At 47.9% G+C, this 25,164-nt stretch overlaps 1 protein-coding gene across 1 annotated transcript in view; it reads right to left on the reverse strand.

Moving 5' to 3' along the window:
• CUL5 (cullin 5) overlaps positions 1–25,164 on the reverse strand; it is a 1,916,374-nt gene that overhangs the window by 1,476,062 nt on the left and 415,148 nt on the right. Inside the window, exon 5 of the mRNA XM_069640617.1 lies at positions 23,743–23,884. Within this exon, the coding sequence (XP_069496718.1) occupies positions 23,743–23,884 (142 nt within the window). The remainder of the gene's footprint in view (positions 1–23,742; positions 23,885–25,164) is intronic.

Raw genomic sequence — 25,164 nt, forward strand, 5'->3', positions numbered from 1 at the left:
TATTTATGCAATGTGTGTCGGGTACATGGAGACAGATCATTTATTTATTTATGCAATGTGTGTCGGATACCTGCATCCCACACACATTGCATAAATAAATATGCAGGTACCCGACAAACATTGCATGAATAAATAAATAATCCTGGTCCATGTATCCTTACAACAGTCAAGACTTTACTGTATCAAAGCATAACCCTTGATTCCCATTCAAAGAATGTTAAAGTGATTGTTTATTGGGTTCAGGTCTCTCCTTGCCATTGCCCTTTTGGCTTAGGTTACCTCCAAACCCCCTTCAGCATCTTGAGTTATTTGTTGCTTGTATATACTGAATCCTGTGCCATATTCATGGTCTCTTGGTTGGTGTGCCCAGTCCTCATTATCTGCAGCCTAAGTGGGACCGGGGCATAAAATTTTCTTGGGCACCAGTGAAAAAGTGGCCACCGTTGCAAATGGTAATTAATTCCTTGTGTGACGGACTGTTTGACTTTGGGTAGAAGTTCCTTAACGGTGTAGTTTGGGAATGGCGCGCAGGTTGCAGTGGGAGTGGTGCGCGGGGTGCAGTGGGAGTGGAGCGCGGGGTGCAGTGGGAGTGGTGCATGGGATGGGGTGTGGGGGGGATGGGGGGGGTGCATTCCTAATGTTTCGCCCTGGGCACCAAATGGACTAGAAACTGCCAAGGTCACAACCTGTAGCAGTGCCAGTGGTAGAATACACATGTAACATGTTTGTTTCCTAACATTATAAAAATGAACAGGCACATTCATTTTTATAATGTTAGGAAACTAACGTGTTACACGTGTATTCTAGCACTATGGACTGCTGGTGCAGTGCCCCCCCAGAGGCCGACTGACGTCAGGCAGCCGCCTGGGCTGCCTGACGCAAAGACCGGCCCTGCACGAAGCAATACTTTTACTCGAAGGGGAACAAAGCTAATAAACTACTAGCGGCTAAATTTAAAAAAAAGGATAGATGCCTTGCGAGATGAGACGGGCAGGTGTATCCATACAGAAGAGGGCAAACTCCAGATGATTTAGAGACATTTTTCACAGAATAAGCCTGCCCCCATTTGGCAAACTCACAAGACTCCAAAGACTTTATGGTAAGAGCAAACCTCCCACAACTTCCACAGGCCCTGCGAGAGCCCTTGGAAGATCTGATAACCACACAGGACGTCGAAATGGCTATCAAAGCCCTCCACTTGGTTAAGGCCCCGGGCCCAGACGGCTTTACAAATAAATGTTATAAAACCTTTTCTTCTGAGCTCACGCCCCACCTTACAGAACTATTTAATCACTTATGGGAAACAGGTTCCGTCATACAATCAATGGCTGCGTCCTCCACGACCCTAATCCTAAAGCCTGGGAAGGACCCAACTCAGTGTACTTCGTACCGCCCTATGCCTTTGCGCAACACTGACACAAAATTGTTTAGCAGAATTATAGCCCCGCGCCTAGGGGAGACCTTGCCATCCATCATAGATGGAGATCAGACTGGGTTCATCCTGGGTCGCTCGGCACAGGATAATATCCGCAGGGTAATAAACTTGATCTCCCTCGCCCCTACAAACCCTGGCCCTTTGTCGCTCCTGTCCTTAGAGGCCAATAGGGCATTTGATAGCATGTCCTGGGACTACTTGAAACTAGTGTTGAATGGCTTTGGATTTGGCCCGAAATTCTCTAAACTAACCCTGTCAAACTTCCAGATCCCCTAAACCCAAATTCGAATGAACTCGCAATGGACGGCCCAAATTCCCTTGGGTAAAGGAACCAGACAAGGTTGCCCCCTATCCCCATTAGTATTCGCGTCAGCTATGGAACCCCTCGCCCAGCACATCCGCCTCCACCCGACGATTAAGGGATTCAAGGTAGGAAAACAATGTCATAAAGTTGCGTTATACGCGGATGACGTCCTCTGCTTCCTGAGAGAGGCCCGGACCCCAATCCCTACCCTTATGGACCTCCTTGCCCAATTCGCAAAGATCTCGGGATTCTCAGTAAACATGGCCAAATCAAATGGGACTAAACCTTTGACACCCTGAATTCCCTACAGGATATTTATCCCCTTAATTGGAGGAGCACAACTATCACATATCTTGGAATACACTTAACCCCGACCTTTGCAGGTCTGCTGAAGGGCAATGTCCCCACCCTATTAAAAGAAGCTAAAGAATCCTTACGGAGGTGGCCATTACAAGAAATATCTTGGTTGGGACGTATCAGCGCTATTAAAATGGTCCTACTCCCTAGGCTTTTATATACATTCCAGGCGCTTCCCATATTAATCCCAGACGGAGACGTTTTAGACCTTCAGAAAGAAATAGGCTGCTTTGACTGGCAGCACAAAACTCTGCGCATCCAACACAAGCTTCTAACCCGGGGGAGACTGACGAGTGGATTGGGACTTCCCTTGGTCGCTAGATACTATTGTGCTGCCCAGTTAGCGGTCATTCTGAGCTGGTCCCATTCAACAGAACTCCCTAAATGGCAGGACATCGAGTAACACTTCACAGAGATACCCCTGGGCCATCTGCCCTTTATCCCACGGGAGGCGCGTACCTGTAGAGGATCCCTCCTTCCCTCCACAAAAACTGCACTTCGCTCCTGCGATAGATCCTGTGTGCAGAAAGGCTTTCGCCGGGCCTGGGCCCACTGTCCCCCGTAACGCAGAACCCGGCCTTTCTCCCTGGGCTTCAATCCAACTCATACCTCCTGTGGTCAAGGGAGAATCCCCTGAGGCTGGGTGAACTCTATATGGACAACTCCCCCCTGACTTTTGCCCAATGCAAAGAGAAATTCAATCCCCCAGAAACCGAGAGGTTTAGATATATTCAGCTTTGCTACTGGATAATTAACCCAAATATCAAAAGGGTAGCCACTAGGTCCCCTACCGGATTGGGGCGAACGGCGGTGGAAGGCCAACATACCTGCAGGGTAGCCACGTGCTACCGCCTCTTAGAAGAGGATTCGGTGGATAAGAAACTGCCCTACATGCTAGCATGGGAGAGGGATCTGGGGATAGACGTTGCCCAGGAGTTCTGGCAGAGGATCTGGGGTAGAGCTCATAAAGCATCTAGGTGTACGACAGTAAGAGAATGTGCGCTTAAAATATGTTTTCGCTGGTACTTTTCCCTGCAGAAACTACATGCTATTAATCCCAATTACCCCGACATTTGCTGGCATGGATGCAGAGGGAGAGGGGACCTGGGCCATCTGTGGTGGCACTGCCCGACCATCCAGTCTTTCTGGCTTTAAGTTAGATCTAGGATCAAGGACATCTGCGGAGTTCTCCTCCCCATGGACCCGCTTATAATGCTGCTGGGAGATACTCCAGAGGATGGGTCATACCCACAGTCAGGTCCTAGAGAGCGGATCTGATAACTCACTTGCTCATGGCAGCCCGTCTCACCCGAGCCAGGTTCTGGAAAGACAAAGAGGGCCCCCATGTAGCCTACTGGTGGGTAAAGATCTGGGAGCTACTTGGTATGGAGAAGTTAACGGCCACAATAGAAGGCAAGACATCCAGGTTCTCTAGAATCTTGGGACCAGGAGACCACCAGGGGGCGCAGAAGGCAATGGCTGCATGAAGCTTGGCTCCGGCACCCGTGGGGAAAAGAGAGATGAGATAGAGCTGATCCAAAAGAGGAAAATTAGGAAAAAGAATATTCTTTTGCGGCGGAAGCGTGTGTGAACCTGAAAAATACCAGACAAGTGGTGGAAAACTGCCATAAAGCTCCCTTCTAGACACGGGCCCATCCCCCCCACAGTGCCCGGAAAAATGGCGGACTGTCAGAAGGAGAGGAGCACCAGGCCCGTAGTGCAGCAGCGACTCGCCCGGAGGGCAGATGGTAGCGTACTGGACCCACAACCCAGTACCGGAGCCCAGATACCGGCCACGGTGAACACCCAGGAGTCGAAACAGAAGTGGGTGCTTTGGAATAAGGACGCCGCGGGTGCAGTGCGAAGCAGTCCAGAACAAGCGGAAAGCAGGACGCAGGGGAGAGGAACCTGCGGAGACGCCTGGAAGAGACGGAGCCGGAAGACAGGCGAGACCCAAGCAGTAGCTGAACGTAAAACGTGGTCCGAAGTGAATCGAAGCAGAGGAGGGGCATGCCGCCGCGTAAGTGACAGCCAAGGACTGTGAACGCAGACGCTGCACACGCTGGGGAAGACCAATCAGAAATTTTCGCGGAACGAAGCTGCAGCAGGAAAGTGGAACTTGCAGAAGCAAGGGAAAAAGGGAAGGAGACGGAGGAACTCAGAGCCCCCAGGGTGCGACCCAACCGAAAGCGACCCAGGAGAGACCGCAGTACAGAGAACCATGTCACAGCCGGATTGAGCACTGGGAGCCGCGCACGGCCGAGAAAGACCTAGCACCTCTACAATAGCGGAGCCAGTCGAGAGGTGCATACCACCCCTCGGGGGACGTGGAAGGCGGTCCTCTAACAGGGAGCTGGAAAGCAGAGGCCCACTGAAGGAGTCAAAGCCACGGGGTGGCTCGATGTGGAGGTGAGTGCCCCAAACCCTCCAGTCACTGGCAGCACGGAGGAAAAGGGGGGACATTGAAAGAGGGTGGGACGACAAGAAGGGACATATAGGTGGCTCATGATAGACAAAGGAGCTCTTGAACTCACGGCCTGAGGACCTCTGACCTATAAGCCACCCACGGATATATGCGGCGGGTGCTAGGCAGACACTGTCAGTGAATGGCAACAAGACCACCCCGATAAGGGAAAAGAAGAGGAGCAACAGGGGTCAGCCCAGAAGGCAAGCCACAAGGTCCCACGAAGGGTATCACAAGGGACAGCGCGGTCGCGAGGGCTACTCAAGGTGGATACGGCGGGAAGTCCGAGGAGATTTGCCCAACTAACCGAGAGCACTGCTCCCGATCCATTCAGTGTACCCGGCTGCACTGACGGCTAAATCCCCCACCTCCCAGGCACCAAAGGGCATGGAGGCACAACTAAGGAGGACACAACAGGCAAGACACAACCCCCCAAACACCCAGAGGTGAGAGGAATAGTGTAGAGGCACTCGGGAGCGTCAGCAGGCAAGGGTCAGGACTGCACCACGAGAGGAGTGGGAAGGAGGATGCAGCGGCGGTAAACAGCCCACAGAAGCTGTAGAGGCACCCCGTACCTCCAGTGCGCAGAACAGAGAGCGAATAAGGCTGAGCTGGAGGGAGCAGCATAGCAGGCCAGGGAGCACACTAGAAGCGGAGCGCGAAGGAGAGACGGCCCAAGGGAAAGGAAAGGTGAGAAGTAGCCTGCACCGCGGTAGCCAGGAGCGCCCCCGACGGACAGACAACCTACGTTGGAGATAGGAGTGGGTCAGAGGAGGCAATACGCCGGTTGGGAGGAGACAGGGGGGGCAGCAGGTGCCCTGCACAGGGAGCCACCCCGAGAAGTCCAGAAATAACACAGCCTCGAGATAAACAACGGGGTGCCTCCAACAGAGGGAACGTTGACCCGGGGGCACTAGCAGACACACAGGGGGACATTTCCCCCCCCCCCCCCACAGCATCTCGAAAAACTGGGGAGCCACAGCGAGGAACATCGGAGTCGTTTGAAGAGGTCTCCCAAGACTGGGAAACCTCATCAGTCCTGCCGCTGGCCACTCCGCTCCAACCCAAAGAACCACACAAGGCCCTACATCTCATACGGGCTTGAGAAGTAAAGAACCCGCCCCATAATAGTGGACCAGATCCGAGAACCACGACAGGCATACAACAGCCAGATCACTCAAGCCAAAGCAAAAGTGCATTGGCCACAATAGCGGCATACACTTTACACCAGGAACAACGCTAGTCGACAGTGGCCAGAGTGACTCAGATGCCAGGCACCAAATCCAAAACGGGCCCAATAAGAGCAAGAACCCCAGCGAGACCCCAGGAAGGGCAGATATAGAAGTGTTGGAGGCAGAGGCGCCAAGCACATGCAGAATCGCCATCCCCTCCGCTGGTTCCGACTACTGAAACAGAGGACCTCCCAACAAGCACAATGGCATCCGACAAAGATGAACTCTTGAACTGTTTAAAAGGAATGGAGGCCAGAAGGACCAAAGCTTTCCATAGTCAAATGGAACAATTAAGGGAGGACCTGAAATCATCTCTCCAGGAGGTCAATAAAGAAATGGCAGAGATAGGAGAAAGAGTGGACATAGTTGAAAATGGCCTCTCAAATGTTGCGGAACAAACTAACCAAAATAGCCTGTTATTAGATCAGTTGGCGACCGCAACAAACAATCGCTCAAGAAGATCCAATATTAGGGTCAAAAGACATGGTAGAATCGGTGCTGGACAAGGATCTAAAAGACACTATGCAACTCTGCTTTAGCAGCTTGCTAGCGGATACCCAACCTGAGACGATCGACTTTGACAGGATACACCGAGTAGGCCCGAAACGTAATGAACCTGGGTTGAGACCCAGAGATGTCCTGATAGCGATGACATCGTATGGTCTGAAAGAAGAGGTATTACGTGCGGCAAGAGCAAACTGAGACCTTACGATCAATAGGTCCCGCATACAGCTATACCAGGACCTTGCCCTGATCACTCTCCACAAAAGAAAGCTAATGCAACCTGTTACGAAGGCCCTTCAAGCACAACAAATCTAATATAGATGGACGCAACCGTTTGGCCTGTCATTTACATGGGAAGGAAAACTGAGGAGAATTGGGAACTGTGCTGAGGGTTTGACTTTGCTGCACCTGGAAGATGAGCAACCAGAGGCGCCTGTGCGCCCGCGGCGCAATATGACCATCCCGCCTAGCAGACCATGGGAATGGTCAACGGAGAGAAAGCAAAGACGAGGGAGGGCAGGAAGAACCGGAAGCTCGCAACCGGGTCATGACCATGAGGAGAGAACAAACAGAACCGAACTTGGCCCATAATACGGACAATGCATGATGTGCCAACTACATTTGAGAAGACTGCACAATTGAATAGGAGCATGGAGGTAGGAGGTTACAAATCTTGGAAGCAGAGTCAGGTAATACAATTCCTTACTATTGTGAACTGGGGGAAATTTAGAGGCCCTAAACCCGTCTTTGATCAGCAGGGGGGCCCCTTAGGCGCCCAGGCCTCATGCACTCCCAGAATTGGGGAAGGGGGTGGGTAAGGGTGGGAAAAGGAACAAGGGACAAAACTAAAGAACCAAAAAACCGGGAAGAAAGTTGAGCCAACTCCACAAATGAGTAAAAATAGAAGTGAAAACAGGAAGAGAAAGTTACAGCAAACGGAACATGGGGTCCTATATGCAGATAATCCTCACCTAGGGTGTAAGGGAGGAAGTGAACATTGTCTTGATTAATGTCCCGGGGCGTTAAACTCCTCCTCTAAAAGAAAATCGATCCTAGGCAGACTGGAAGCTATGCATTCGAAGATCGTGATTCTACAGGAGACACATCTGCTCCAGAAAGACGAAAAAAGGATGCGAAGCAGAACATACCCTCTTCAGTTCTTTGCCTCAAGCCAGACAAAAACAAAAGGGGTGGCAATCCTATGCAGCAGAGACTTAGGCTTCCACAAACACAAACAATAAAGGATCAGGAAGATATTTGGGTGTAAAGGGTACTATTAACGGCCAAACCTATACAATTCTTGCAGTCTATGTTCCCAATGAAAAACAAGACCAGTATATCCCCAAACTACTCCAGAAAGTGGGAGGGTGGTGTGAGGGCCGAGTGATAATAGGAGGGGACTTCAACTGTGTGATGGACCCACAATTAGATAAGACTCACCCTGACTGCAGCAGATCAGCGAAACAGACAGGCCCTTGGAAAACTCTAGAGATTTGGAGATGATAGAAACGTCGCGGTTTTTCCACCCGGAAAACTGGGAATACACACACTACTCAGCAGAGCACAGGGGATATTCCAGAATCGACATGATTTTGGTTTCCTCTAAACTAACCCCCTACGTCAAGAAAATAGAAATTGGTGTTCAATATCTCTCCGATCACACCCCAGTTGTGATCTGTATAGAACTACAAGGGACTAAAAATAGACCCCGACCACAATGAAGACTAAATGAGACGATCTTAAGGGATATCGCACTTCGGGCACACATGGAAGATGTCATAAAAAACTATTTCCTGGAAAATGATAATGGAGAGGTAGACTGGAGGGTGGTGTGGGACGCGGGGAAAGCAGTAATTAGAGGGGAATTCATAGCACAAGCAATGCAATATTACAGGGGGGAAACCCCTTATAACGCGTAAATTAGAGGAAGAAGTGGGAAATGCTGAAAAACTCCATAAGTCCCGACAGACGCCCAGAACCTGGTGGGATCTTAAGAAGGCCAGATCCAAACTAGAAAACCACATTGCAGACAGAACAGCTCAAGTATTGCTAAACATTAAACAATCATACTACATAAAAAGGGGGAAAGCGAATACATTTTTAGCAGCCAAACTGTGCAAACAGAAGGCACGCAATAATATTACCCGGCTAAGAAATAAAAGTGGGGAATTGCAAACAGGGGATGAGGAGAAACTAGAAACTATGGTCCACTTTCACAAATATCTGCTGACTAACGAGAAGCTGAACACAGCAGAGCAAGTATCCTATTTGTCGGCTATAAAATTGCCACAGATCTCTGAACACCACAAAGCAAAGTTAGGAGATCCAATCACAATGCAGGAAGTGTGTGATGCGATAGCAGCCCTACCCAGGGGGAAGGCACCAGCCCCAGACGGATTAGGAAATGGGTTCTATAAAATTTTCCAGACACAGTTGGCCTCCCCCCTCACCCGCCTTTTCAATTTAATCAGGGACAGGGGAGCAGTCTCAAAGGACATGGGACACTCGACCACGATATTACCCCTAAAGCCAGGGAAAGACCCAGTAGAATGCACTAGCTACCGCCCCATAGCTCTCCTCAACACAGACGCAAAATTGTATGCATAAATGTTGGCGAATCGGTTGGCAACAGTACTGCCTAAGATAATACATGAAGACCAGGCAGGCTTCGTAAAGGGGAGACACACACAGGATAATGTCAGGCGAGTAATTGATATAGATTAGGGGGTTAGAGGAGACCAAAAATTCTCGATTGCAGCGCTAGACGCCACGCGGGCATTCAATAGCATAGACTGGGAGTATTTAAGACTGGTACTGGAGGGCTTCACTAAGATGGTTTTAGCAAACTATTAGCATCCATCTACACAACTCCTGGTGAATGGCTACACCTCAGAAAGAATTAGCATCAGGAGAGGTACTCGGCAGGGGTGCCCTCTCTCCCGACTCATATTTGCCATGGCAATGGAGCCATTTGCATGCAGAATAAGGGAAGACCCAAGAATTAAAGGGGTGCGCAGCGGGGAGTCCCAAAACAAGATAGTCCTCTATGCAGACAATATTATGCTCTATATGGCAGACTCCATGCACACATTACCCAGAATAATTAAAGAATTGCAGGAGTTTGAAAAAACATCAGGGTTTACAATAAACTATTCCAAATCTAAAGCACTGAATATAACCGAAAGTAGTGGGGACATAGCATGCTTGAAGGAACATTACCCCCTAAAGTGGGAAAAGCAGTCCCTGAAATATCTAGGGATCCATATCACTAGAACAGTAAAGAACCTGCTCAAGGCAAACATCACACCTCTATGGAAGCGCCTGCAGGAAGACTTGCAAAGATGGGATGCCTAGGAACTTTCATGGTTTGCGAGAATAGCGGCGATAAAAATGACATTGCTGCCCAGATTACTGTATGTTGTAAGCTCAACCCCGGTGGAGATTCCCCCAAAATTAATTCAGGAACTCCAGAAGGCAGTGTTTAAGTTCATCTGGGGAAACAAGAAACTGAGGATCCAAAAGACTGATCCTGATGCGACCCACGCTTCTTGGAGGGCTGGGAGTTCCAGACATGGGGAGATATGTTTTAGCTGCTCAGCTGACACCAGCGTTGAAATGGGCGGGCCAAGACCCTCTCCCAGGATGGGGGAAAATAGAACAGACTGCAACAGATATCCCATTAGGTATGCTATCATTCCTAAAGCCAAATGCTTGAGATAAGGGGGGTATCCTATTAGAGGCCACTAAGACAACACTGCGCAGCTGGGATAGGGCTATCCGTGGCAGCAGAGTCAAACAAGGTCTGGGTCCACTATCCCCTATAGTACACAACGCAGACTGCTCGCCTGGGCTCCATAAAATGTTCTGGGAAGGCTGGAGAGAAGCAGATACACTGTCCCTACAAGGTATGTACCAGGATGGTGCCCCACTCACCTTCAAAGCCTGTAAACAAAGATTTGGCATTACCGAAAATCACAGATTCAAATATATACAACTGCGCCACTGGATTTCACATCCAGAGGTTAAAAAGGCCGGGCTACGACCCCCAGTAGGCCTAGAATTAACAATACGGGAGGGGACACCCACAAAAGGGATTACTAGACTATACAAGCTACTAGACAGGGCGCAAATAGAAGACACCCTAGAATACATGAGACTGGGAGCGGGACATAGGGGAGGAGATTACACAGGAAGAATGGAGTCAAATCTTGAGGAGGGCTCAAACTATCCAAATCCACAGCAATTAAAGAATCGGCATAAAAACTATCGTTGGTATATGCCCCCAAGTAGAATACAAAAAATGATCCCCACGTACCCTCCAGAATGTTGGCGACAGTGTGGGGAAAGAGGAGATATGTTCCATATGTGGTGGTCATGCCCAAGAATGAAAGTGTACTGGAAAGAAATACTGAGCCTTAGCAGAGACATAACAGGCGTCGACCTACCATGGCTCCCCAAAAGACATCCTGCTGGGGGCAGTAGCAGAAGCGAAATATGCAGCCTCAGGGAACAGAGCGGCCCTCATAAACCATCTATTGACTGCAGCCTGAATGACAGTGGCCCAACGGTGGAAGACAGTGGACGGTCCTACAGCGCCATAGTGGTGGGTGAAAGTGTGGGGAGTTATGGCAATGGAGAACATCTGCGCCACAAAATCAGGGACATATCTAAAATTCTTGGCCATATGGGAACCCCTTCAGGATTACGTGGGAGAGAGGGAGGCACAATACTTTAAACCCCGGATCCTCAGAAATATCCACATCAGATAAAGACAGCAGAGACTATGGCCGAGGGGTTGGCTCATGGAACTGTTCTGGTTACAAACCAAGGTTTTTGTTTGGTATGAACAATAATGGGGGGAGAGACATCTGCCCATTTGACCCGGTATACACAACTACACAAGCCTGGGCTAAGATATATAAAAGAATTGACCTGGAGACCCCCTACAACCCAGAGGTCCCCCTGTGGAACTTCTCGAGTATATCCCCTACATTTGACAAAGCCCTTCAACAATCCTGGGATCCAAGAAAGCTGTTTACGCTACGTGACATGTTCCCAGATGGTGTATTCTGCGAACTCACAGATTTTGTTGGGGCGGTAGGAGGAGGCCAACTTAAACGGTTCCAATACCATCGTATGAAAACTGCTTTTGCTGCTAGATGGCAAACTTTTCCGATGGAACCCCAGGTGCATGAATGCATTAGGGCAATAGTGGCTACAAATGGTCCCAAACAAGGGGGTGTCGCTGGTATACTCTTTGGTGCAGGCCGATTCCCCGTCCCATAATGCGATAAGGGAGACCTGGGAACGAGATACGGGTACCCAAATTGATGGAATCCAGTGGTCACGCTTCTGTCAACTCACCAGATCCGTGTCTATGAATGCTTGCCTCCGGCTGATTCAATTCAAAATCCTGAATCAGTTACATTATGCCCCCGCCAGGTTAGCTAAATTTGTTGAGAATTGCACAGGCGCCTGCCCTAAGTGTAATGCACCAAACGCTGGGCCATATCACATGTACTGGTCATGCCCTTTGTAGAATTCTGGCAAGAGGTGGCGGAATTACTTGAGGGCATAACGTCGATCCCGGCGACCCTGTCCCCACTAAAGTACCTGCTTGGTGACATTGGTAAAGTGAGGGAAACCACTAGGCATCTATTTAACATTTCATGTGTTGTTGCAAAGCGATGTATTCTTAGATCGTGGAAATCCGTCACTGCTCCATCCAGAGCTAACTTTTTAAAAGACTTGTGCATGGTGAACGACAACGAGGAACTTTTTGTCCTATCAGTTCCGATACCTTGTCGTCCCAAAGATATTTGGACACCGTTACGTGCGTACCTATGGGATCTGGCACCAGATGATGCAACACCTGCTCCCTCACCATGATGTGTAATGTTCTGTTGTATGACATGTATGTACGAATACTGCGAATACCTCCAAACTATGCTTTGATATTTATCTACTGTTCTTGTTGCTGACCTGCTCTCTCAATAAAATAAAGGTTTAAAAAAAAAAAAAAACTGTTGATTCCACTTATGGGTACTGTGGACCTTTTGTTTTCCTTCCTCCTGATAGTTTTCAGGTCATGTTCCGTTAAACCCTTCCTTTATGAGCGTTTTAATGATGATGTTTTATAGAACGGATGAATTGTAACAATGAAAATGAAATGTCGAAGCGTTGATTATCTGTTACGGCTACTATTTTACTTCTATGATAGCTTACTCGATGAATTTCATGTGTATACGATATTTCAATAAAAATATTTTAACAAAAAAAAAAAGAAAGTGAAACAGTTTTTTCTTTTACCGAGGATTCCCGGCCTGACACCGAGGAAATAGCATGTGAATCCATGCAGCCCCCATGCTGGGGAACTTCCCTTCCCACAGAAACACAAAGGGCACCCCCAAGCTCTTCGGATGGGGGAAGCAGCTGGCAAAGGCCTTTGCTACACTCACCTGGTCTCTACGGGGACGTTGGGGCACGGTTGGAGCCCTCCCTGGATTTTGCTCCCCTGGATTCTTTCTCTCCCCCGGCTGCTGCCAAGTACACTGCTCCGGATGCTGGTACTGCCCCTGCGAGAACACTAGAGGCAATGAGAAGGGTGTGGAGGTATCGTGACTCCCCTTGGACCTTTCCTGCCAAAATGAGGTGCTCAAGCATTTACCCATATAGGCTCACCTGATATATTGTTAGGGAAATCTCTCCGTCCTGCTTCTCATCAGCAGGGGTGCTTCAAGATGACCCAGTTGCTTCACTTGTCCATGGATGTGGCAGCCCAGGCCGGCTGTGACCGAACCACTTTGAAGGTAGGTGTTTTTAGTGATGATTATTGTTCTTATTACCTATGAAAGTGTCACATGATTTAAGTTCGTATCCTTAATAATGTCTCTTTCTCCCTTATAGGTGGAGGCCCAGCGAGCCGCGGTACCGGTGGAGGGCCCAAAGTGTTCCCAAGAAGATGATAAGTTGGAGTCTTAAGGTAAGCGCTAGATGAAATGGCGCACGACCTTAGCAAATGTCCTTATTAAGTTTCTAACCTTGTTTGTTCTTCTCCTCCTGGGTATGGTCTGGCGGCACTTGAAGAGTTGCTGTGCACGGCCCTGTCGGCGGATGGAGGACTGCAACCGCGAGGAAGCTGACCGTGTAGAACGCCAGAGTTGGTATCCTAGCTGCGGATCATGTCAGGCCCGCTGCCGGTAGTTGTATTCCAAGAACCAGGTAAGTGCGCTCTGGTCGATCGCGGATGGAGTTACTGCAAGCAGGTAAGAGACGCTTCAGCGATGATTCTGCTGGTTCTGATGGAGAAAACAGGTAAGTTGCGCCTCCGCAATGGTTTAGCTGGAAAACAGGTAAGATGCTTCTCAGGCGGCGGTGAGCGTTACACTGCTTGAGCAGAATAACGCGAAGCGTTGGCCTGCGGGCGTGACAGGCTTAAATAGTCTGGTCCCGGCCACGCCCCCAGGCTCTGCGAGATGGTTCTACCATGCCACTCCCAGAGGCTGCTGCACGTGCAGCTTCATGTATTCCTATGGCCACACCCGGCCCAGAAGCACGTGGAGGCTTAATGTGAGATGGAATAACATGTGTGTGAATGGCACCAGGCGTCTGCACACTATGAGCCTGGTGCCAAAGGCACCAGGACTGGGTCCAACTGGACCCTTTAGGAGGTGTGAACTGTGGTTCCTGCCCAGTGGCCATGACAGCCTTGCAGCAACTGTTATCGTGGGAGGCAAAGAGGTCTCCGGAGTGCCCTACGTTTGAAACAACAATTGAAGGTGGTCGTTGTGCAGTACCCACTCGTGGCAAGAGTAACCTGCTGAGGGAGTCTGCCAGAGTGTTCTGAATCCCCAGTAGATGAAGGGGAATGAGAAACATACCCTGCTGTAGAGTCTAATGCCGCAGGACTTGTGCCTCCCTGGAAAGCTGTGGGGAGCTTGTTCCTCCTTGCTTGCAGACATAAACAGTGCAGGTTTGCCATGCCCAGAGAGTGTCTGTTGCGATGGAACCAGGCACGACTTTGGGAAGTTGATGGAGAACCCCAGTTGCTGTAGACACTGGGTGGTGGTGTTGGTTTCTGCCTACTAACCAGTCAAGATATGGGAAGACGTGAACGCCCCTCTGCCGCAGGTGAGCCACCACTGGCGCAAGGCATTTGGTAAACACCCGCGGAGCAGACAGCAGGCCGATCATTTACTCCTGCCACCACAAAGCGTAGGTAGTCCTGGTGTGAGGGGCAAACAGATGAGAAAGCAGGCGTGCCTTGAGGGAGGCCAAGAAATCTCCTTGTTGTAGCTGGGACAGCAAAAACATGCAAAACGTTTGCGCCTCTAGGAACCTGTTGAGCACACTCAGATCTAATATGGGCCTCTGACTTGTTGTGCAGTGACTTTTTCCTTACCAGGAAGTAGCGCGAGTAGACTCCTGTTCCAGTTTGCACCTGGAAACCTTCTCCACTGTGCCCTTCTGCTGCAGAGTTTGCACTTCCTGAAGCAAGAGGTTATGCAACCTCTCGTTTTGGCACGGGAGGAATGTCCGGTGGATAGTCCATGAACTCCAGCGAGTGGCCCTGCTAGAAGAGAGATAGCACCCATTTGTTGGTCGTGATGGGGGTCCATTCTTCAAGGAAACTGGACAGTCTTCCTCCCACTGGGGTGCTGAAGTGGGAGGACCTGGCCGTTGGCTGGTCATGCCTGTTTGCTGCTCTGGCCCCTAGATCTCTGTAGGACTGGCACCTTTTTCCTGTACTGGTCCCCTGACGAGTATGGGGTCTTGTAGGAGGAGGAGGACGACGACGACGACTTGTACGCAGTGCCGTTAACCTGCAAAGTCTTAACATAGCACCCTTTTCCTGAACGAAAGGACTGGCACCTCTGCTGTAGTGTGTCGAAGTAGCGAGCGGTTTCTGTGTCTGTTTTTATGCACAGTAAGGCCTCGTCCACCTTCTTCCTAAAAAAAGGAGATCCATCAAAGGGCATATCCACAAACCTGATCTGGACATCGGTCGAAAATCTGTGGCCTTGAAGCAACCCTGCCTAAGTAGGACCACTCTGTTACGAAGCTGGCGTAAACCAGTGTCAGCGATGTCCGCAGAGACCGTAATGGCATGGTCTGATGCCAACTCGCCTTCATGGAAGATGTCCAAAGAGTCTTGCTTCTTGTCATCTGGCAGAAACTCCAGCAAGGGACCCAAAGTGTACCACAGCTCGCAATCGTAACTTGCAAGAATGGCCATTGCATTATCCGCCCTGATAGTCATGGCTGCAGTGGTAATGATCTTACCGAAGGCGTCAATGCATTTGCCTTCCATGTCTGGGGGGACATAGCAGGACGACCATGGGTTAGCTGACTTTCTGGCAGCCGCCGAGACAACAGAGTTGTGGAGGTGTGGGTTGGGTACAGAGGCAGGCGGCAGTGCACTCTGGGACACTATTTGTCGAACCGGTCTTTTAGCCGGGACAGTTGCGGGATGCACCAAGGTGATCAGGCCATCCTCCCGAGACATCTACCAAAAGCAGGATAGAGATTTCCTGCGCTGCTCTCCGTGCCGGTACAGCACACTGTCCTTTTACTGCTGTTCCGGCACAAGGCCGCGCATCTTGGTCGCCCTGGACATGAGCACGTGGAAGGCCCCTATTTACTCAGGGGTTGAGTTCCTGATTGGAACGTCATCTGGTTCCACATCAGCTGTGATGAAATCATTAAATTCATCAGTGTGGGTTGGGTTTGTGGAGACCCTGTCATCGGGATCTGTGTCTGTCTCAGTATTCGACAGTCTCTGCAGTACAGTCTGGTGCTTAACCCTTCTGGGGGAACAAGGGCTGTCATCCATTTCCCTGGAAGGCCTGGGGACATCTGGCCAAGGTCGCTTGATAGGTTCAGTAACCAGGGCTGTTGCAGCCAGCTATTGTTGCAAGGTTGCCACCAAAGTGGTCAGAGTATATAACATGTCCAGTGACATGTGTCTTTGTGGAGGCAGCCATGGCTCTGGTAGATTGAGGACTTGAGCTGAAGGTAGAGGTGGTAACCAGATAAGGCTTACCTCACCCAAGGAGACCTTCTGTGAGGCGATGTCCTGCATGCTGGTGGCAATGGTGGTGGCATGATGGCCTCCTCCTCCACATCTGAATGGGATTGACTTGGCTCTGACACCAGAATACCACCCAGCACCAAGGCTACCCCAAGGCTAGGGGATGATGCCCATGGACGTGCCATTAATGCAGACACTGTGCTGGTGTGGGTGTCTGAGATGCCAGTGGTAACAATGGTATGGAAGGGATCATTTTTGCCCGTTGAGGTTGTCGACAATGTTGTCTACGAGGGTATCACAGCCGTGGATGTAGATGCCGTAGATGAGATCCTCGTGGTCGATGTTTTCGTCGATGACTAGGTAGTCATGGTCATGGCCATTTACTGTTGTGATGCGGTAGTCGTAGCCGTCATCGGCTTCGTTTACGGTGTGCCGTGGGGTTGATGACCTGGAGTGACACTTGCTCATCGACGATGACGGCCTTGTTACGGATTTCGACGATGAGCCTGTATTTGATATTGAAGGCAAAGAGTGGCCACCAGACTTCGACATTGACTTCGAAGACGTCCTCTCCTTGGGGTGATGGAAATGGCCTTGGCTCTCCTCCTCTACCGACACCCTCTGGGCACTGACCTTGGGTGAAGAGCGGTCCTTGTGTGAGGATCTGGGCTCGTCGCTCAAGGTGTCTTTATGCCTCTTCTTGCTGGCGGCTTGGACTTCATGCGACCTAGACCTCTTCGTAGAGGTGGTTCACTGGGACTTCTGCCCTGCCCTAACGAGGCAGGACTCCGTACTAAAGCAGAGTCAGAGGCCCCGCCGGCGTCCTCGAGCCACGTGACGAGACGGCAGTGACTATCCCACAGCGTCATATTGGAGAACGACTGCCAGATTTCGCAGCCCTGGATGACATGGTGAGGATGGAGGCAGTAAAGGCAGTCGTCTTGGTGATCCTCCACATAGCAATTCCTCAGTCCACAGCGGGCACAGGCCTTGAACAGGCTCTTCCTTGTGGGTCCTGCCATGAGGTAGGCCCAACTGCGCAGACCAAGCTTTGTCAAAGATTAAGGGCAGCGGGAATGGTCCATGGACATAGCACTGTCGCCGCCCAACGCCGGTCGTCACAAAGACGGCGAAAAATATATATTTTTTGTGGAAAAGATGTTAAATTCCAAATTTGTTCATAGAAATGTTGGATATGATTTTAGAGGACTCACTAAACTAACATGTGGTAAAAAGAAATCTGAAGATGGTCAACAGGGATGGGGCTAAAGGGGTGTTCCTATTGGCTGTGAGCAGTATGACCCAAAATGACTATGATGTAGCATAAAAGTGACTGAAAGTTTTCAGTTTATGTTTAAACTGCTCCCGAGGATTACCAGCCTGACAACATGGAATATTCACAGCATGTGATCTATGAAAGATCCAATGCTGGAGAACTTATTTCATTATTTGCAGATGAAATGCTGCTATAAGAATCCGAGCCTCAATTTAATGTAGTTCTTATAATTAAACAGGCGATAAGAATGCACATTTGTCTATCAATTTGGAAATATACAATTCTTTAACTTCTACCACACTGTTGTAGCCTACCTGAGCTGAATTTAGATGTTGTCTGGGTTCAGATGATGTCAATCAGTGAGATATTTGCATGCCCATGTTAGGACAGACTAGTAGGGCTTTAGTATAATCCTATACTGAAATACCTTACTACTTGAGGAAATGGGTTGGACTTCCTTGATCCATAGAGGGAAGTGCAGCCAATATAAAAATGCTGCTACTGAAATTCGGGTACTTATTTCAGACACTCCAAGTTGCACTTTCTCCTGCATTTTTTGAGGATTTACAAAGTTATCTGTCCAGGAATTTCCAGGGAAAAGGGGCAAGTCTCCTGTGATGAGATGGCACATGCTCACAAAACCGTATTCGGTGGGTGGACTATTCCTTCCCAATCTGGCAGATTATTACCTTGTAACTCAAGCCAATCCGACATATTGCTTTTGAGAAGGTGCTGTGTTACCAAATATCAGAATTGGAGCCGAGAGTGCTAATCATTATGCCTTGAATGCTACAGTCCATGCCGGTCCCTCTAGACCCCAGTTTGTTATAGGTCCATTGCAGTGCACACATTGTCATTCAAAAGAACCATGAAGCATGTTCATGTCCAAACATTTGTTGTCACCTCAATTACATATGTGGAGGCCTCCAGGATTGGGGGTCACCTTTGACTAGGAGATATGCAAGATATAGAAAGCAAACAAAATGCATCTTTTGGACATTACAGGACATGCTGCCCCACATTTCTTGTAGTGCTAACGTTTTTCTGCTACATCATGGGTTGCATTTCACCCTGAAAAAGCACTGGTCAACGTTCCCAAGACACCAGGATACAAATGATCTAGTTCAGATAGTAGCTGCCACAATCCTCTGTGCAGCTGATATATAGAATCTATTTTCAATTGCAGATCAGTAAACCTTTTGTGAACAGTGCTGCTTCAAATGAATTGTAGTCAAATCTGCAGTTGGACATAGAAGCAAGCCAGTGGCAGGAAATATGCTCTTAGACAAATTATTTCAATTGTTCCTAAACTTTGCATGGATAATTTCCGATATACATACCAGTCATACTAAATGCCAGTTCAACTACACAGAAAGGATCTACTCCAGATGTCTGTCAGACCATGCTGATTTTTCCATCTCCCGCCAGTACTTGTGGATCTATCGGGAAATACTGGATGGATGTCACCAGCACCCCAAGCCTGGTAATTAATCATACTGTGCCAATTTCCCAAATAGGTTGTTGGCTATTCACAGACAGCAATACCCTTAATAATACATTTGTCAGGCTGGCTTTGCTGTTTGCCGGGCGTGAGCTCCATGAACTGGCTGCACAAGACCACCCCCACATTAAAGAAAACTGGCTAACCGCCTGCACATAGACAACGGCTCTGCATCCACAGACCCACCTCACGTCCCACCTTGTGAAACATCCACACCCTGGACAACATTCAAGACCCCCTCAACAGAGGACCTGGTAGAAACCCTAGCCACCCTCAAAGCCTCATCATATACATACAACATACTCCCAGCATCCATCCTCAAGACCTTCCCTGCAGAAGCTCTCCTTCCCTACCTGGAGATCATCAACAGCTCCCTAACTTAAGGCACCTTCCCATCAACCCTGAAGATAACACAGATCCTCCCTCTACCAACGAAACCCACTCTGGATCTTGACAACTTGGGTAACTATCACCCCATCACCCATGTTCCCTTCGTAGGTAGATAATCGAGAAAGTGGTTACCGCGTAACTGCAGCAACACATCGACACCAACAATCTCCTCCAACCCTACCAATCTGGGTTCAGACCCAAATGCAGCATGGAGACAGCAACAATACAGGTGGTCCACAACCCCCTCAACATCCCTGCCGCCTGGTTCTACTCGACCTCTCAGCTGGTTTCGACACAGTAGACACCAGGTGTTTACGGACACCCTACATCGGCACATGGGAATCAGCAAGCTTGTCCTATGCTGGTTCAAGTCCTACCTCGCCAACCACCAGCAGTTTGTTCAGATGGACTCCTCTAGATCACCAAGGCTACCCGTAACCTGTGGAGTCCTGCAGGGTTACATCCTGTCCCCAATGACCTTCAATCTATACATGGAGCTGCTGGGAGCCCTCCTAGCAACACAAAACGTCCTCCCTTGTGGCCCTGATAAGTGTCCTACACGTGGCTGCATGACTCCTCAAGGGTCTATGCAGATAAGACCACATCATCCCAGCCCTCATCGACCTTCACTGGCTCCCACTGTATGGACAAATCACCTTCAAATCTTGCTGCATCATCTATAAGGCAGTCCCCCCTCAAGTCACCCAGCTACCTCACGTAGAAGCTCAGCAGCTCTGGTGGACAGCGCACCGCCAGAAGATGTGAGACTTGAAATCCGTGTTAGGCAGAATTATATGCAGTACCCTTCGGGAACACCACACACAATTAAGACTGCAAGTGACAGTACAAATTCACCTTTGGTACAAGCCTGTACTACACAGTTAAAGTGGTAGCAATGGCTGAGCAGCCAGACCTATCAAGAGTAAGTGAGCAGTATCAAATAGTTACACAAAGGACATCAATTACTATGATTCAGGCAAACACTGACTCATGGTTTTCAAGTAAAAGAATATACATTTATTTCACTCTTCAGTTGTATAACATTACACTATTATAAGCAGTTAAAAAATCACACTCTTAATACACCACATCACTTCCAATAAGTTCCAGACGAGTTAAGCTCACAAAATGAAGTGGGAGCAAAATGGCACTCCAGTAATTTAAAAGGGAGGGAAAAACAAAGTTAATAGAAATTGAACCACACCAACAGCTAAGTACTCAGGGCAATTGAACAAGAGGAACTACAGTGATAGAATCAGGTAGAAAAGGCTTAGGGCCAAAGTCAATGGGTCAAAAGTCTTTTGCTCAAGATCACAGTTCAGGGTAGTTTGCGGTAAAGTTCATGCCATGGATCCCGGACGACGTTGGTTGGCAGAAAAGTTAGTTCAAAGAGAAGAGAAGGACAAGCCCTCGGATTGGAACAAGATTTCAAACACTTTCACCGCGGTTGAACGAAACGAACAACCGGATTAGCACAGTACCTTAAAACGGAGAGGAAGCTGTGGCTGAGGCAGACGTTCCTGGTAGTTCCTGCAGGCTCACGGTTCCTGAAGCGACTGTCGGACTGAACAGAAGTAGGAAGACTGGAGGGTCCTGCACTACCCAGGGATGAAACCAGAAGCAGAGCAAAGCAACAAATAAAAAGGTGCGCTCCTTAAAACCTAAGCAGGGTCCGACCTTCCTGGCTATCCGGCCCACTGTAGCTTTGTACAGCGAATTCGACCAGAGGAGGGGTCCTGGCTTGAAGTTTGGGCGGACTGGTTGGTCCCACCAGCTCAAGGGAAGACGTTTCCTGGACAGATTCTGAAGATTCGGACCTGCAGCAGGGCTTCACCGGGCGGTTCAGTCGTTATAGGGGTTCTCTTCCATCAGCTCCTCGTTGGTTCTTTCGTTCCAGTGGCGACTCTGCCTTTCTAGTCCCAGAGACCTGCTTTTTATGCAGTTTCCCCCATTCATACAGCCTGGCTGTCAATCACACAGCAGGGTGGCTGTCCTGGCAAGGACAGTCACCCAGCCAATCAAACAGGAGTGCGACTTGGGTTCCCAAGGGAACCCATGGCAGGGGTCCTAAGACCCCTCCCTTACATCCTGCCTACCGAGACTTTCAGGCGCCTTAAGGAGGGCTTCTGTGCAGAAGCCCACAGAAGGATGGCGAACAAAGGGACCAAACCTGGTTTGGCGCTGAGAGTAAAACACGAGAAAGACTAACAAAAAGAAATGGCGACTAAACCCAGCCAGAGCCGAATATATTTGGTCAAGCGGGTTTATGTTCAAGGCTAATAGAATAGCCTAAAACAATACCATGGTTATATAAAATAACCGTGGTATGAAAGATAGGGTAGGTACCACTGCCACCAGCCAAGTCTTGATGAAAAGGGAGCGAAACAGTGCTCCAAGAGAAACAGACAAAAAGGGATAAGAATTAACCCTTTCCAATACTACATGTAAGATGGGGTGTACTGGGTCTGTGGTTTAAAGAGACTACATAAAGTTAATAGCAACTTTACATGTTTCTGGGAGAGTGTAGTCAGTCCCAGAAAAATTGAGTCAGTGGGAAGTCTCAAAGACAACCCCGTGTCACTGCACTGAAGGTGCTGTGTAACACACAAAAATGATGCTCATGGAGTAGGTGAGGCTTCAGAGCCCAAGATTACACAAATGGTAAAAACACACACAATAAAACACATGTAAAAGTGGGATAAAGGCTCACACTCTTACCAGGTGAAAGAAATAATCCCTAGAAATCCAGCAAAGCTGCTGAGGGACTCATTAGGTAAGGGAAATCAGCCATTTATGAGAATTCTCCCTAACAATCTGCCGCTGAAAAAAGGAAAAGGGCCAGAAAACAAGCCTTCTCTGCCTACACTCCAAGACTATGGAACCTCCTCCCTGTCAGCATCAGACTCGCCCCCACAATTCCGAAAATTACACAAGACCCATCTATTCAAGGAGTCTGTCCTCCTCAACACCATTATTTCACCCCTTGCGCCACCAGACTCGCTAGACGCCGCCCATCCCTCCCCACCACCCAGTACAGCTGTACCCCTACTCTGTGACCTTCTGTATACTACCGCCCCCGCTATATATCTGTTCTGTTGTATACCTCTGTAAAGTGCTCCATTGCTTTTCCAAGCTAGGTCCGTGCTCAATAAATACAATAATAATAACTAAGATGACCCAAAAATACTCTTCAATAAGGTCCTTACAACCTCCAAAACCCATGCTGTCATCCCAGGAATTTCAGAGAGCATGAGCTCTCTCCAGGATGCTGAACCTTCACTGGACGCTGCAAAAGCCTGAATTCATGCACATGACTAAAACCTAATATTTTAAGCTCCTTTGATCTACAATGTGGGTACGCAATGTGTAAGAGGTCTTTGTACTCTTTGATGTTACAAGGTTGAAGACGTTGAAAGTAACAGGTTTGACATTGTTACTAGGTTGTTTTGTTGTGTTCATCTCAGCTATAGCTGATGAAGCAAACTTAATACTACGATGTTCAGCTATGTGTGACCTAACTCTTTTTGCTATACCATGGCTGTATACTATATGTTAAAGTGTACTTAGAAAATACTAATTCTTACAGAGAGAATATGTATGTAGGGAGCAATCGTCCTGAAGACTCAACAAAAGAAAGCAAAACTCATTTTTTGCAGTAATTAGTTACTTGCAGGCTTCTTCATTTACCATTGTTTTTAAAATTAACCTTTTAAAAGTTAAGGATTTTTTTTTAATAGCTAGTTCATTACAATATACACACCCTTGAGAGTTGGCAATAAAATTATCCGCTGTCCACCTTTTACTACAAGCTGCAATGACATATTGCAGCATTTGGGGTGGTTTCTTAAACATAGGTGAGTTGTATTCATGCAATTCATCATCCAGGAGGGACATTTCTTTATTTGGGAAATATTTATAACATGGAGAATGCTACAAAAATCTGCCCCAATAAATATTTCATCACAGTTGACTGCTGTACTTAAAAAGACCCATTAATAAATTACATGCCAGACAGAAAATGATTGCAGGGCACCTAAACAGCAAGACAGCAAAAGGTACAGAGATTAGGTGTGGTTTCGAACTGTCAGATGACACCACAAGCAGTCTAATTTTAGCGGAAACATCAAAATAAAGTAGGATTCAGAATTTGTAGCAATAGGTGACTAACCACTTACTTTTAAAGTAAAACACACATTTACAGTCAAAGTCTTTGCCAAAGAAATTTTAGGGAGAACAATCCAAAACATACCATACGATTCGCGAACTCCAATCACAAGTTGAGAGTCAAAGGCCTCTCCTAATCTTTCAGCATGTACCAGCTTCATTGCACTATCTTGTAATCGATTCTTTATGTTTGAAAAGATTGACTCGTTCCAAGTATCCAACATGAGCTACAAAACAAAGACATGTTTTAAACAAATAAAACTGTACAATAGTTTTTCAGTAGCATTGGTATTGAATTCGCTGAACCCGTTGCCCTAACACCATGTTAATGACAGACAAATTAAATTTGAGCACAAATATAAGTATCAAGATAACAGTCAATCCAGCTAAATATTTCTCATTTACCTTTTTCCTTTCCAAGCGTGTAGAATTCCTACGCATCAAGGAATCACACCCCATGCTCAAGAAAAGCATTACCAAGTTGGGCAGGACTTAAACCTCTTTCTATTTCTCGCACTGTTCAGGTACCCACCATTATCCACTCATGTTAGACTAATGTGCACAGTGGTTTCGGTGAAAGCATGTTGCCAAATGTCCGCATCTAGTATACTATGCAGGTTGATATACATTAGGCTCACAATCCCGCCTTAGCGTTTACAATGGAGCTTAAGACTTTAGATGTATTAACATTTAACTGCCAACATTAGAATTTACACACCATTTTAGGTAACCTCCTCACTCAATGTAAAGTATTAAGCATTATGGACTTCTCGTGGTTTCTAATAACCTGCCTTAATATAAGTTTCCCTTTTTTTGTTTTCCTCCTCTTTTATTTCCCTCTGATGGTTTCATAAAAATTTCAAACGGTTTGTTTGTACTATCACCCAAATAATTAATGTTTGTTTATGCCATTATTTTGACTGCAGCATCATAATACATATGCGCCCTGAAGACGACCCTAGAGGGTTGAAACACGTGTTGGCGATTATCAATGCGAAGTCAAAACATGTTCCTTTATGACCAATGATTCACTTATGGTAAACAGCTCATGATATACTCAAAGAGTACCGCTGGAGTTGACGATCTCATTGTCTTATGACATGCTAAATCACAATCTGTTATCACTTGTCAGTTTTTGAAACTGCTCATGTCACTAAAATTAGTATGTAAGTAATTTGTTTCTGTTACATTCAAACAGAAGCACTGGCACAACCAAATAATAGGCAGAGTGGTTATAATCCCGAATAAACTCAGCTCTTTGGCACCTTTATGACAAAATTGGCTCTTTATTCGGATGTGAGCGCGGAATGTGAGGATACCTTCCCAGTCATTTACCTAGTTTTTCAGTAGTGTTTATTTATAGATTCAAATAAGGTGAATAATCTCATGAGACAGACTATAAGAATGTTTTCGCTCAAACGCGGTCAAGGCAGTATAACTCTAACCAACCTGTGCTGAGCAGCTACACCCCAGAGTCTATTCATATTCTACTGATGTGTGTTTGGCA

Source organism: Ambystoma mexicanum, chromosome 7q, assembly GCF_040938575.1.
Source record: "Ambystoma mexicanum isolate Mex_15411 chromosome 7q, UKY_AmexF1_1, whole genome shotgun sequence".
Lineage (NCBI taxonomy): Eukaryota > Metazoa > Chordata > Amphibia > Caudata > Ambystomatidae > Ambystoma > Ambystoma mexicanum.